At 46.7% G+C, this 13599-nt stretch overlaps 4 protein-coding genes across 10 annotated transcripts; 2 read left to right on the plus strand and 2 right to left on the minus strand.

Annotated features, from left to right (window-relative positions):
* Nucleotides 1-271: 271 nt before the first annotated feature.
* LOC128251645 (metallothionein-3) lies at nucleotides 272-905 on the plus strand. Its single transcript, XM_052978724.1, has 2 exons — nucleotides 272-430; nucleotides 548-905. Exons 1-2 carry the CDS (start codon nucleotides 406-408, stop codon nucleotides 721-723), a joined length of 201 nt encoding a protein of 66 aa, XP_052834684.1. The 5' UTR covers nucleotides 272-405; the 3' UTR covers nucleotides 724-905.
* Nucleotides 906-960: 55 nt separating this feature from the next.
* On the minus strand, nucleotides 961-11242 carry LOC128251608 (atlastin). Of its 7 annotated transcripts, none has more exons than XM_052978659.1 (5): nucleotides 11093-11242; nucleotides 3934-4248; nucleotides 2654-3867; nucleotides 2110-2176; nucleotides 961-2049 (listed from the first exon to the last, which is right to left on the minus strand). In XM_052978659.1, the coding sequence occupies exons 2-5, from the start codon at nucleotides 4126-4128 to the stop codon at nucleotides 1897-1899; spliced, it is 1629 nt and encodes a 542-aa protein (XP_052834619.1). In that variant the 5' UTR covers nucleotides 4129-4248; nucleotides 11093-11242; the 3' UTR covers nucleotides 961-1896. The 7 variants fall into 7 exon arrangements, with proteins under 7 accessions (XP_052834619.1, XP_052834671.1, XP_052834662.1 ...); XM_052978711.1 differs by lacking the exon at nucleotides 11093-11242 and adding an exon at nucleotides 10719-10859; XM_052978702.1 differs by lacking the exon at nucleotides 11093-11242 and adding an exon at nucleotides 9944-9962.
* Nucleotides 5914-9450, plus strand: LOC128266829 (putative inactive tyrosine-protein kinase Wsck). Its single transcript, XM_053003635.1, has 3 exons — nucleotides 5914-7189; nucleotides 7251-7607; nucleotides 7926-9450. The coding sequence occupies exons 1-3, from the start codon at nucleotides 6449-6451 to the stop codon at nucleotides 9216-9218; spliced, it is 2391 nt and encodes a 796-aa protein (XP_052859595.1). The 5' UTR covers nucleotides 5914-6448; the 3' UTR covers nucleotides 9219-9450.
* A 391-nt stretch (nucleotides 11243-11633) lies between the features above and the next one.
* Nucleotides 11634-13551, minus strand: LOC128266679 (alkaline phosphatase). The gene is made up of 2 exons (XM_053003356.1): nucleotides 13413-13551; nucleotides 11634-13354 (listed from the first exon to the last, which is right to left on the minus strand). The coding sequence occupies exons 1-2, from the start codon at nucleotides 13471-13473 to the stop codon at nucleotides 11775-11777; spliced, it is 1641 nt and encodes a 546-aa protein (XP_052859316.1). The 5' UTR covers nucleotides 13474-13551; the 3' UTR covers nucleotides 11634-11774.
* Nucleotides 13552-13599: the final 48 nt, after the last annotated feature.

The following is a 13599-nucleotide window of genomic DNA, read 5'->3' on the forward strand; positions in this document are numbered from 1 at the left end:
GCACAAGATCGGTAGATTAGGTCGTTATTCTGCTATTACGATTTTCAGAGTGGTTTTTTTGATATCTCGGTATATTTTGAACTGCTCAGAACCTAATTAGAAAGATTATTTTTTTCTAGAATTTTATTTATTTTTATAGAAGTAGGCTGCAGAATAAGCCCGATCTAGGTATAAGCGATATGTAGTTGAAACGACTGATAACGACAATGGGTACTTATTAAATTTTAACCTGTTGCTTTTGAGGTAGAGGGTTTCCAAATAAAGCAAATTCCGTAACACGCATGCGCTTATTTAAATGCCAAGTTCCGGAAAATAGCCACCCCAAACATAAGTCAGAAAATTCAGTGTTTCATTCGGTTTTAAATTGGGAGTACAAGCAATTTTGAAAGAAAAAATTCCTCTAAAATGCCGTGTGTTGGTTGTGGAAAAGGTGAGTTTGTATTTTCATAAAGCTGCATTATCGGAGTTTCCATTACGAAGCCTGATGATTGATAGGCCCTTTCATAAAAAGAGTAAAATTATAATTTAAAAACCCACTGCTTCGCAGAATGCAAATGCACTCCGGAAAAGTGTAGCGATAGCTGCAAGTGCCAGAGTCCCGGCAAATGTGGATGCAATCCCTCGAACGCCGCATCCTCCTCTTCCGGCGGATGTTGCAAGAAGGGAGGCGACACCGCGGGAGGCGACGCCAAGGGAAAGTGCTGCGGCGACACCAAGAAATAGAAGCCAACAATTGCAATACCCATTCGATGCCAGAGAGAAATGCTTTTTCGTTCCTTTTATTTTTCGATGGCCATAACTGCTAAGTGAGCTGTTATCATTAAATACATTTATTGTTTAATCGAAACAAAACCAAGACTTCTATACTTTTACTGCCCAAGATAAACTAATGACCTATACCAGCATTGCTTTGCCTTTGTGTTCAACTTTCATGGGTGGCAATGATTTTTTTTGTATTGGTTTTCTTTATTTTTTTTTTTTTTAATTTAATTTTAATAACAAAAGGTGGCAAAATGAGGCGCTTAGCAAACCAGCCAACAACAATGTGCACTCTGTTTATACATAGATTGCTTATGGAATTCTATACCAAAGATGAGATAAGATGGAAAAGGGTTAAGGGGTGTGTTTACGCCTTGGATGGGAAATTAAACAAATTAAATTCGTTAGCGATATCTTTATATTACAGCGTTAAATTTCATATATCCGTTCCGTTCCGTTTCAGACGCATATCGTTTGTAAAAAAAACAATTTAAAATTTCACTTCTAACAGACACGAGCCACTTACTAAAGATGCACTTACTCTTAAGTATACATAATATATAGACCATCTACGCTTCAATTAATGCAATATATAAAAACAACTTCCTTGTAGGGCAATTAATAGCTAGACGATTTGTGTTTCTCTCGTGCTTCTCCTAACACACGCATAAGAAAGTTTAAGATTTATACAAATTAGAGGGGGTCGGTCCTTTCAAAATGGGATCCTGGAGAGGCTCGTCGGGCCATTCTTCTGCTGGTCCATGGTTCTTGGTTCATGGTTCTTTGTCCATCATGCATGGACACTTAATTGCGCTTCGCTTTGCGCTTTTTGCGACTATTTTGGTTTGGCGCCTGGGAAGAGGATGGGGCTGCCGCTGGACTAACAATGGTGCTGGCTGCTTTGGCCTTTTCTTCGTTGCTGCCGCCGAACTTGCGCCAGATGTTGTGGATGAAACCGTCCGCCTCGTTTATATTGTTGCTCTTGTTTGATTTGTATGCCACATTGTTGTTGTTCTTGTTGTTGTTATTATTGTTGTTGTTGTTGTTGGTGGTGGGGGTGATTGCCGGCGGCGGCGGCGGATGCGGGCTCGTCGGCACCTGCTGCTGCTTCCTGGGCTGCGCTCCTTGGGCGTATTCTCATGAGCGCTTCACCTTGCCATTGGACGCATTCACCGAGTTCTGGGAGCGATAGGCAGCCGCACCTCCTCCGCCCACGGCCATTTCGGTCGCATGGGTGGCCACGTGCTGGATGCCCTTCTCCATGCAGCCGTGGTAGATGGGTCGCATGAACTGCAAGTGAAGTAAGGATTAAATTCGGTGTCCTGAAGAGCTGAATATCTAGTTACTCACCCGCTCCCACATGAGCGTGGCAAACTCATCCAACTTGCCACCGAAATCGCTCAGCTCGCCGCTATATCTAAAATGGAAATGAGATCGATAGTGAGTACACATCAAGTAATTAATAGGTACTGTGTTAAGAACTAAGAACTGTGTAGAAGAACTATATTTATCATTTAATTTCCTAGTCGTAAAGAAAGAAACGAAAACGAAGCCGCTGATTCATTGGCCAAACTAACCCTTAAATACTTCCCAAATTAATATATTAAAGCTAAAACAATATTTGAGAAATCAACTTATAAACCCTATAAACCCTACCAAAAATATAAATAAAATTATTACTTTCCTTACAAAAACAAATATCACATATAAAATTTAAATTGTTCAATTAAAGGCCCCAATCGCTAATGCTCTTAGTTTTAGTTAGCTTTTAGTTTTAACTATAAGGTAGCTTTACATAAATAAGTAAATAAACCTATAGTATTGTAGTTTCCCAGGAGAAACTGATTTAACCTTTAAAGGTTCGCCACTGACAAATCCCCACAGAATAGCCCACCTGATGTAGGCCCACAGAGCCAGAGTGAGCAGTGCCACTCCCATGACCAGGTTGCAGAAGTTGGCGAAGGTGTAGAGCCCGACCAGACCGAAGATGCCGCTGAGGATGTACATGATGACGGCGCAGGCGAAGTACACGGCTGGAGTGCGGGCCGCCTTGAAGATGTTCTTGCTCTCGTTGTGCGCTCGATAGTTGACGAAGACCTCCTCGAGATCGGCGTCCAGCTGCAGGCGGAACTTTTCGGTGAACTCCTCGCCGCCCATTTTGCGCTTGGCGGCGAACTGGAACATCGCCTTGTCTTTGACCCGCAGGTGCTCCGTCTCCAGGTGGGCGGTGCTTAAGTACGGCCGCGTGCCGCCGCACACCTCCTCCATGAGCTGGCCGTACAGCTCCTTGGCGGCGGCCACGGCGGTCAGGTGGTTGGCCTCCGCGGTGGCCACCAGCATGCTCTTCGGCTCGGGCAGCTCGTTGCCCTTGTAGATGTTCATGTACGACTGGAAGTACTGGATGAGATCGCGGGCCCGCACCCGCTGGCCGCTGATCTCCTTGTAGACCAGATTGTCGGGCGCCAGCAGCATGGGCACCAGGGTGCGCAAACTGTTCTTGAACTCGGGCGTGATGTCCTTCAGCCGGCCGTCGAACTTCGGGTTGGTGGCCACGTTCAGGCCCGGATGGGGCATCAAAAAGCAGGCCACCTCCGTGAAGCAGGACGAGATGTGGCGGCGCAGCGACTGCAGTTCCGGGTGCTGTTTGTCGGACACCTCCAGTCGTCGCTTCAGAATCTTGTCGCCGCCCAGCGCCCCGTACTCCGCCTCGTACGGAAAGCTCCAGTCGCGCACGAGGAACTGCAGCCGCTGGAAGGGCTTCTTGCCCGTATCGGCCAGCGCCAGGCGACCGTACTCCGTGAAGAGCTGCAGGTGCTGCAGGTCGTCCTCCTGAATGTTCTGTGACAGGTTGTAGATCTGCACCGAGGAGAGCATCGTGCTCAGGGCGAAGACGGTGGCGCAGTCGCGCACCGTGCTCTGGCTGTCGAAGGCGCCCTGTGTGTCCAGCAGGATGATGGCTATCTTGTCGCCGTTGGGGTAGTCGTGCAGGAATATGTCGGACCACATGAGGATGCCGGTGGTGTCGCGCTCGGAGCCGCCGCGCCAGGAGAAGCCCTCCAGAGGATCTGACTCGTCGCCCAGCCAGTCCGTCGCATCGTGGTGCACATACTGTTGGTGAAAAATGGATATTCATGCCGAAGACAGATGGTGGTGGCAGACGAAAGACGGACGCACCTTTGAGTACATGTAGCGCAGAAAGAAGTCCAGCAGGAAGCTCTTGCCCTTGCGGAAGGCTCCCGCCACCGAGACCACGCAGACGAACCGATCCTTGACCTCATCCCGCATCAGCACCTCGCTCAGCGCCTCCTCGTTGAGCACGAAGGTGTGCTCCTCGGAGGCGTTGATCACCTGCACTGCCGAGCCGCCCATTCTGTATCCTGTCTATGCTGTCCGGCGGTCTCTTCTCTGTGTTTCCGGCTCCGAGTGTGTGCGGCTCCGTTGGAGGAATTGTATTCCGGTTTGTTAATCTTCTCGTTGTCCGCTTGTCAACTGCAAATAGAAAACGGGTAGCTGGGGTAAGTAAGTGTAAGGGCCAAATGTTTACTATGCTTTCTCGGCGAAAATTTCCATTTCCGGACTGGTAGGAAAACCGCGAGTCTGGGCCAACGGTTGCTTAGTTGCGCCAGCCCCTCGGCGAGTTCATTTCATTTCTTTTCATTTTGGCACAGCCACGAGTCACGAATTACGACTGACAGAAAGGCCTGCAATTATGAGAGGTGGCCAAAAATAAACCCAACCAAGCGCTGCTCCGCGATTTCTGATTGCTGATTTCAGACGATGCCAGCGGCAGCCGCAGCATGTAAGCGGATTGTTCAGGTGCGTGGGATATATGTATGCATGTATCTAGCCCCAAGTACTTTACACTTTGTAGGCAATATTGTTAGTGATCAATATCTGAGCGAAAAAATGTTGGGGGAAGAAAATGACTAGAGAAAGAAAAACGTTGCTCGTAACACTCATTTTAAAATTGAATTTTAATATTGTGTATATTTAAAACTATAAGCTCATTTTACAATAAAAGGAGAAAGGAGAAGAAAATTTGAACAAATAAAAAAAGGCACTATAAATACCCAGACCTTGAGCCAGGCAAAAAACACCCCATAATAAAATATTTTGTTATAACCATAAATTTAAAGTACATTTATGTTTTGTATTAAACTGGCAAACTTTTTTAGCCATTGGCATTTTTAATTTATGTCTAAGTACACTTATATACATATATTTAAAATATGTATATGAAAAAAAAAATTAGCAGCAATATTTAATTGGTTAGTCACGTAGGCAAACAACTGTTAATGGAATTGCTATTAAACAAAACAGATACAACTGGAAATTATATCTTTTTTCCAAGATGATAAAATTTAAATTTATGAATAAAAAACCACTTTGGAAAGTAAAGGCATTAAAAATAACTGGATTTTTCAGCTTATGATTAAACGGATCCTAACTTTCCTGATCATTAGTTATTAACCGGGTCATTTTTTCAGAGGAACATATAGTATCTTTTGAGCTTTTAAAGTTGAGTGGTGTAAAAATAGATACAAAACCGGTCTCTTAAATTAAAAACCGACCTTAACTTTCTTTAATTTTGATTTTAGAACCAGGTCACCGTTTTCCACACACTTTAAGGGCTTTTAGCTAAATACACACAAATAGATATGAATTTCAAAAGGTATCCAAATCGAGTTCAGCACAATTGAATGTAAACGTAGGGAGCACATTAAAATTAATTACGTTAGCTGCGCTGTGATGACGTCGACAGCTTTTGTCGCGCTACGCAGTTGGACCACTTGGATTCTAATTGGAAGCGCAGCCAAAACAAAGAGAGCGTACCACAACAACAACACCAACAGCTGGGAGAGATCGGGGAATTATGCCAGACACGCGATTATCACCTATAGCCCAAATAAAAGTTATGCGGGGCCTAATTGAATGTGATTCGGATGCGGAATGGGAATATATAGACGTAAAGACACGACCAGCGCGACTGTCAACCAAATCAAACTGCTGCAACAACACGCAAGTCACCGCTTACTTAATGGAAAAGAGAGCCGACTCTCTCTTCTCTGATCGCCTCTCTTTTTGGGGGGGCCACATGGCAAGAGAAAGGTGGGGAAGGGTAAGATGTGCATTTGCAGCTGCAACGTTAGCAAAATGGCATAATTAACACATTGCCACTTAATTAAAAGAAACATTTTCTCTTGACACCAAGAATTTGGCGCGCAAAAAAAGAGATTTAAAATTCAAAACCAAAACGCAACTGGCAATGCTGTCAAGCTAGGCTTGTCCAACAGGTGTGTGAGCAGATCAACCAGCCCTCACCGATCGACAGATAGCTTTAGCTATCTCACTTGCTCTCACTTGAGTTGGCTCTAACAGGCGATGTAAACAAAGCTGTTGGAAAGTAACAGCAACAGTTGTGAGACCTGCGTCGACGTCGGCAGAGCGATTAGTCAACTGGAAACACGCCGTTGCCGAGAGCAACAACAACTGGCTCGCTCAATAACAGAACAGCCAGACAAGAAGAAGAACCACGCTGAAAAATGTTGAGCGGGGAAAAAGAATAAAAGTTTTTAATTTACCTAAATTGTCTGCCCGTGAAAAAGTGTTTAATTGGCCCCCTCAAAGCCCAGGCGGATATCAGCCATCCGGCGTGCAGGATTAGCTGCTCATTTGCAATTTGCTAGCCATGGAATTCGGTTTGAGAAGCGGACACCGCCCATTTCGATTTGGGCTTTCCAGCTGCCTCGTGGCCATGTACTTGAGCCTCCTTCCAGGAGGAGCACCTGCCCCCCAGGTAGCAACACCTGCCTACTACTACGTGGGCTGCTACACGGCTCGAACGGATCTGCTCCACGAATCCGTGTACGCCAAAACGCCGCAGACCTGCATTGAAATCTGCGAGCATCAGGGACACCACTACGCCGTGTTGGCCTCCGAGAAGTGCTTCTGTGCCAATCTCCTAGAGCCGCAGGAGCTGCAGGACGATCAGCTGTGCAACACCCGCTGCCTGGCCAACAAAGCGCAGTACTGCGGCGGAATCGGTGTCCACTCGTACTACTCCACGGCGGTCAGCAAACAGCCGGCTCCGCATCATCTGAGGATATCCAACCGGACGGAGAACAGCCTGACCCTCCAATGGGATGCCTACGAGGCCAGGAAACTGCTCCTGGCCGGCGGCGCAGAGGCAGTGCTACCCATCCAGCTGCTGGACAACTTCCTGATCCAGGCTCAGGTTGTGAGGACCTACTCCTCGCTGCCCGCCTTCCCGCAGCCAGAGTTCATGGTGCAGAGCACGGAAACGCAGTTTGAGCTGACGGACCTGCAGCCTGCCACTATGTATAACATCTCCGTGAGGGCCAAGTGCCGGGTTCCACAACAGACAGGACAATCGGAGTGTGGTCAGGCCTCCCTGGAGGCCATTACCGAGGTGGGTTTGGCATGGATTAGACAGCGAATCCTACCTAACCGCTTGCTATTTCATATTTCAGGTGGGCGACCCCAGTCCCGCTCCACCTCCGCCTAAAATCGTTAGCCGCACCGATCGCACCGTCACTATAGAGCTGTCACCCATCCGCAATGACAACGGACCACTAAGCACACTTCTCATAATTGTGGAGTATGTGGACAATGCTCTGAGTCAGCCATTCGATTCACAGCTCCTCGGGAGCTGGCAGCAGGCGCAGCAGGATGGGGTGCCCTACTACATAGCCGCTGAGTTGGACTACGACCGCCCGGAGGACAACCGCACCCGGCACTTTATAGTGGGCGATGGCAAGCGGTACGGACGATTCAGCAACAAGCCGCTGGACCAGCAAAACGCCCATGTCCACATCAGTCTGGGAGTGGTGAGTAATAAACATCTTTGTTAAGTGCTAGCTATTTGTAACTTTTCTAACTTAATTCGCTATTAGACACTTGCAAAAATACACCCAACATTTTTACAATTTTTACCATTTCTAATTCGCATGCTTCACCATGAAAACACATTATCAAAACGTAATAATCTAAGCCTTTTTTTTAAACAAATGGGTCATTTACAAAAACCATCAATAAGTTTAAAAAAATATATATCTCGACTATGAATTCATTGTTTGAAAATTATTAACTTTAGTTAACTTAAAGCTTTAACAGACTGTAAAACCTATTCACTAATCAATTTCTAGGTGAGCACCCTCGAAGGAGTAACCAAGACGTTGTATAGCCGTGGAACCCACGACCAGCATGTGACCTCGTTGGACGACTTTAGCTACGCCACCTTTGACAAGGGTCAGTCCTCGGTGGTTGCACTGGCCGTAACCTGCGTGATCTTCGGCACTTGCCTCCTGATCAGCTTGATTGCCTACTTCTATCTGCGCTACAAAACTTGCCGCGGGCGAAGATTAACAAGAGGCAATACCCACGAGATGACGCTGCAGACGCCCATCATCGAAAGGGAAAACAATGGCTACCTGGTGGAGGACGATCCAGTGCCTAACTCGCCGGAAAACTTTAAGCAGCAGTTGCAACAGTTGGTGGAGGGTTTTGAGCGGATACCGAGGAGTGGCCTGCGGCTAAATGTGAACGATGTGATCGGAGATGGACGCTTTGGCGAAATTATAACAGGAAAGGTTTCGACTAATGATTTGGCCAAGGATTGCACTCTGCACGTACTCTGTCTGGACGATCTGAATTCAACTACTCAGGCCCAGTTGCTGAGGGAACTTCGTCAGTTGTCCCACCTTAAGCGGCACGATCACGTTCTCGATTTCTATGGGGTTTCGGCTAGTCCAGATTGGTTTTACCTAATTTTCGAGCAGCAGCGTGTGAGTCTCAAGCGGAGATTGGTGGAAAGTCGCCTGATGGCACCTTCGCAACGCCTCACTTCACTCTCCGAGCAGCTGGTGCTGCAGTGGATCTACGAGCTGGCCAGTGCCATGTCCTATCTATTAAGCTGCCAAGTGGTGCACCGCCAGCTCTGCTCGCACAGTGTGTTCGTGACCAGCGGCGAGTCTAAGCTGAAGCTGAGCGTCTTTGGACCGCTGCAATACATGAACTCGAGTCGCCAGCAGCCGGATCAGAGTAGATGGCTGGCTCCGGAGGTGCTGCGCCACCAGCATCACCACTCCACCCGCTCCGATGTGTGGTCTCTGGCCTGCGTGGCCTGGGAATGCTGCTCCCTGGGCGGCACGCCCTATGCCAATGCCGTCGGCACCAACCACCAGCTTCTCGAGGCCATCCGGGCTGCAGTGCGTCCCGCACAGCCGGCTTACGTGTACGGGGATCTTTACCAGCTGCTGCTCAACTGCTGGCAGCTGGAGCCGAGCGAGCGCAGCAGCTGCGAGGACGTGGCTTTCGGAGTGCGTCAGCTGATGACTTCACCACGGCATGCCCTCAGCTTCGATCGAGTGGCTGCCGGCGGACTGGACACCCTGCCCCCGTACCTGCCGCAACTGGAAACGATTGCGGTAATGGGCTGATGCTGAGATGCAGCCGAATAGAATAATTAGCTTTAGTCAGCGAGAGACAATGTAGATTTCGGTAATGAGTCACTCCTGCTAAGAGAAAACATCTCTTAGAATACAGTTCAGTATGGATTTAGATATGTTCACTTGCAATCGATTAGGAATGAAGTTTTGGCTGGCAGATTCATTGTTTTAGCGTTTACAAACCAGATTGATTTAATAAAATCGTTAAGCTTTAAAAAAAGTTGTTAAAAAAAAGTTGTGGCTAAACGGGTAGAAAACATATTTCATTGCCTTGGGTTTTAAAATTTCTAACTTTAAACGTTTGTAAATCAAACAACAGTGCTTTTATGACAATATAAAGTAAAAGTACACGTTTAATCAATTAATTAATTAATTATTAGTTGTAGTTTTTTTTAGATAGTGGTTGGTTCTTCCAGCTCATAACAGAATCAGGAATTTATATCTCTCTACACCGACGTTGTTTAAAAGCATGTAAATATTCAAATACTAAACCCAATTAATGCCTTGTTCTGTGTCACAGCTGATCGTATCTATTAGGTAGCTAAAAGCTAATCTACAATCCAAAACAACTGAAACGACTTTCCCCATGCGAAACAAAGTTCAATCGAATGTGCTCGATAAAGAGCGAAAGATAAAGAGACTACTGGCAGACCCGGCGTCAAAATTGTGTAATAAATTACGGATGAATGGCCAGATTGCCAACGGATCTCATTTACCAGACTGTGAATCCCCGCTGATGTTGCACAAACCGAGCAAAATCAAAAACTGAGCCAAAAACTAAGAGAGGGCAAAACATTGATCGCTGGCGAGCAACAATTAATAATAGAAAATAAACGACGGCGCTGCACATGTGTGAGTGGATCAAAATTGACGATTAATCAGTTTAAAGGTCTTGCACTGCATCTATTGTTTGTGATGTTGTTTAAGAATTAATTAGAGAAATTTGTTGGCAACAGGCGAGATTCAGTTAGATGCTATTAGTCATAGAAAAGAGTAGGCCACTATATGGTATATGAGTTCCATTTGTTTGGCCCATAATCTCAAAATGCACAGAAAAAATCACGGGTCGATAATAGTATTGGAACGAAACGGATGTACGTATGTATATATATTAAGATAATGTTAGTATATATGACAAATATCATTGTTTTGAGATTTGCAATGCTTGATAACAAAATCATCAAAAGGATCTTCATATCATCGGAATAAGCGTGTATATATGCAATTTTCCTATGCTTTTTAAGCTTATCAATTATTATCAACTTGAAATTGAAATGTATCTTCATATCATATACAAATTTCTTTCTGTGTGGCTAGCTTATCTGGGGATCCTTCTTATAAAACGATAAGCCATCAGATTGACTTGTCGACGTGTAACTATTGTGAAACCCGAAGCACATGGTTTTCAGCGAAACTGAAAGACTTTCTTGAAGAGTATGTATAAAGTAAATGAAGCGCAACAATATCCAATAGCGACTTTTGGACGCTTACCTTGTCCAGAATTCAAGGTGAATGACGACGAACAATTGAAGTCACCTAAATATGTATACATCATTTCCCCGCAAACGGGCAATAATTATTAATAAATCAAGCCAACGTAATCGAAAATCAGGGGCTTCTGCTAATGATCATCCGGACTTGGCCAACTTTTCGAATGTTTTGCATTTTGCCTGGCAAATTGTTATTGTTTTTGTTACATACATACACACATGGAGATTTTTAGGAATGGAATCGGAATCCAAGGAAACTGGTTGCTCACACACACACACCAACGCACTACTGCCTACTGGCACTCGCACGCACACTTTTAAAGCGCAGCTAACTGCGCAAATAATGCGAATTATCCGTCGGCCCTTGTTACTCACTTTATTTAACCATTTATTTATCCACTGTCTTCGCTGCACTCGATTTTTGGACACTTTGGTAGCAGAAAAATACGTATTTTGTTGTGCTCTGCCAATGGTGTGACCGTTCGCGGTCGAGCGGGAAATCACCGGGAAGGAATGCTGTTCGATAGGAACTATCGATGCTTTGGCATCGATAGGCAGTCAGGATATAATCGGTAATTAAGCAGAAAAGTTATCAAATTTGAAAGGGCTTTTGGAAATGGAAACTTTTAAGTGTTTGCTTGAAAGTGTTTACTTTAGATGGAACTTTATACATTTCTAAGTAATCTTATAATGAGTTTTCGAATTAAAATATAAGTATTTATTAAAGTTGTGTCTTAAGGTATTGCATAATTTTCTTGCTTACTTGCCATAAAAAACAGCATTACCCTCTTAAAATCCACAAAGTTAATTGCTATGTATTAACCTTTGTGTGCTTAATTTATGTGTTAAAAATGTCCTATTTGCCATTAAAATTTAATCCAAATAAATAAGGAAATATTGTATGTTTTTAAATATAAGTGTATTATTTATTTATTTTAATATCCCCCTTACAAAATTACTTAACTACTGGTTTTTCTCTTAAACGAGAATAATACCGCGGTCCCTAAGATTTTCTACAATTCACTCTGGTCTTTCGACCTTGACCCTTCGTTAATCCTCATCGTGGTCGCCTGTCCACTCCCCCATCGACACACATATTACGATCGCTCAGGCAGGAGGCGTAAGCGAGGGCGTGGGGAATGAAGTGCTGCTCGTAGACCCCCGAAAAAAGCTGTGCATATGGTCCACTGGCGAAGACGGCCACATCATCGCCGCCATGGGTCTCCGATTCGAGGGGCACTGTGCTGGGGAACATGAAGTCCTTGTTCTTCATGTTGATGGCCCTCAGATTCTTCCGCCGCACAGCACCGCCTTCCCTTAGATAATTGCTGTCGTAGCCCGGTCCATTGGCATAACTCAGCGTGGCATAGGGCAGATCATCCGCCGCCAGCTGTCCGTCGTTGATCCCGAATATATCGTTCTTCCGGCTGGAGTAGCCCGCCAGCGACATGGTATGTGAGTGGTCCGAACTGACCACTATTAGGGTATCATCCGTGCTGGTGTGACTCCTGGCAAATCTGACCGCCTTGTCGAACTCCGCCGTTTCATCGATGGCCCTCAGGGCCAAAGTGTCGTGGTGGCCATGGTCAATGCGTCCGCCCTCCACGAACAGGAAGTAGCCGCGCCCCGCACTCTGGCGCTCCAGGATCTGCATGGCCACCTGTACCATCTCCTCCAGAGTAGGCTGCTCCGCGGCATTGGCGTCCAGATGGTAGGCCATGTGGTAGGGGGCAAACAGGCCCAGCACTCGCGAAGTTTGGTTGGAGAGTTGCAGCAGCTCCGCTCGACTCTCCACGTAGTGTGCACTATTCGTGTGCTGACCTTTCCACTCCTCGATGAGGTTGCGACCATCCAGCCGGCGACCAGGTGACCCACTGGCATCTGTGGTGCCGCAGGGCAGGAAATTCTCTCGACCTCCGCCCATTACCACATTGAGCTTTTGTCCCACCGGACTGTTGATCAGCTGGCTGGCGGCATCTGGACAGAGATCGGGGTCACCATTATCGCTGGCGACTTCCGCATCGTTTTCCCAATTTCTGTTGGCCAGGTGGGCATAAACTCCGGCTGGAGAGGCGTGAGTGACCGAAGTGGTGGTCACCAGGCCCGTGGCCATGCCCTGCCTCTGGGCCCAGGCCGCAATAGAGGCCACCTGATGCTCCGGCTGCGACTGTGCCGCGCAATCCTTGAACTGCACCGCTGCACTTACTCCTATCGTCCCATAGTTGGCCTTCACACCGCCCAAATAGGCCGTGGCCGTGCAGGCGGAGTCGGCCACCTGCATGTTGGCACAGTAGGTCTTGCTGAGGCCCACAAACGGGAACTGCTCGAAGGCGAACTGCTTCTCCTCGCCACCGAGGTAAACCCTACCTGCCGTGATCGTGGGTATGGACATGCCGTCGCCAATGAAGAGCATCACATTCCTGGCCAGCTGGGTGTTCAGTTTCGACTTGCTGTCCAGCTGCTGTTCGAGTGCTTGGGCGGCCAATCCCTGCCAGTACTCGGCATAGCGCTCCTCCGCCCTCAGGGCATCGAAAACTATCTGAGGCATGGCTCTTTTAGAGCGACCTCCGGTTTGGGACTCCAATTTAGATAAAGAGAACACCGGATGCATACGCCGCTCGGCTTCGTGGAAGGTTTCTGTGGGTACAGTTTGATTAGTTTCTTGTACAGATTTCTAGGGTCTATCGGCACTTACCTCCTCCACTGACCAGAGCACTCAGGCTGAGTAAGAAAATAAAGAACTGCAGCCTCATCATTGTGCGTTTTTTTTTTGGGTTTTCGAGCTGGCTGTACACTGCCCGGCACGTTTCCTCCACCAACTGATACAAGTTTGCACGAGACCTGCGATATTTATAGGCAGGTCCGAGATTTCATAATACTCT

Source organism: Drosophila gunungcola, chromosome 3R, assembly GCF_025200985.1.
Source record: "Drosophila gunungcola strain Sukarami chromosome 3R, Dgunungcola_SK_2, whole genome shotgun sequence".
In the NCBI taxonomy this organism is placed as follows: domain Eukaryota; kingdom Metazoa; phylum Arthropoda; class Insecta; order Diptera; family Drosophilidae; genus Drosophila; species Drosophila gunungcola.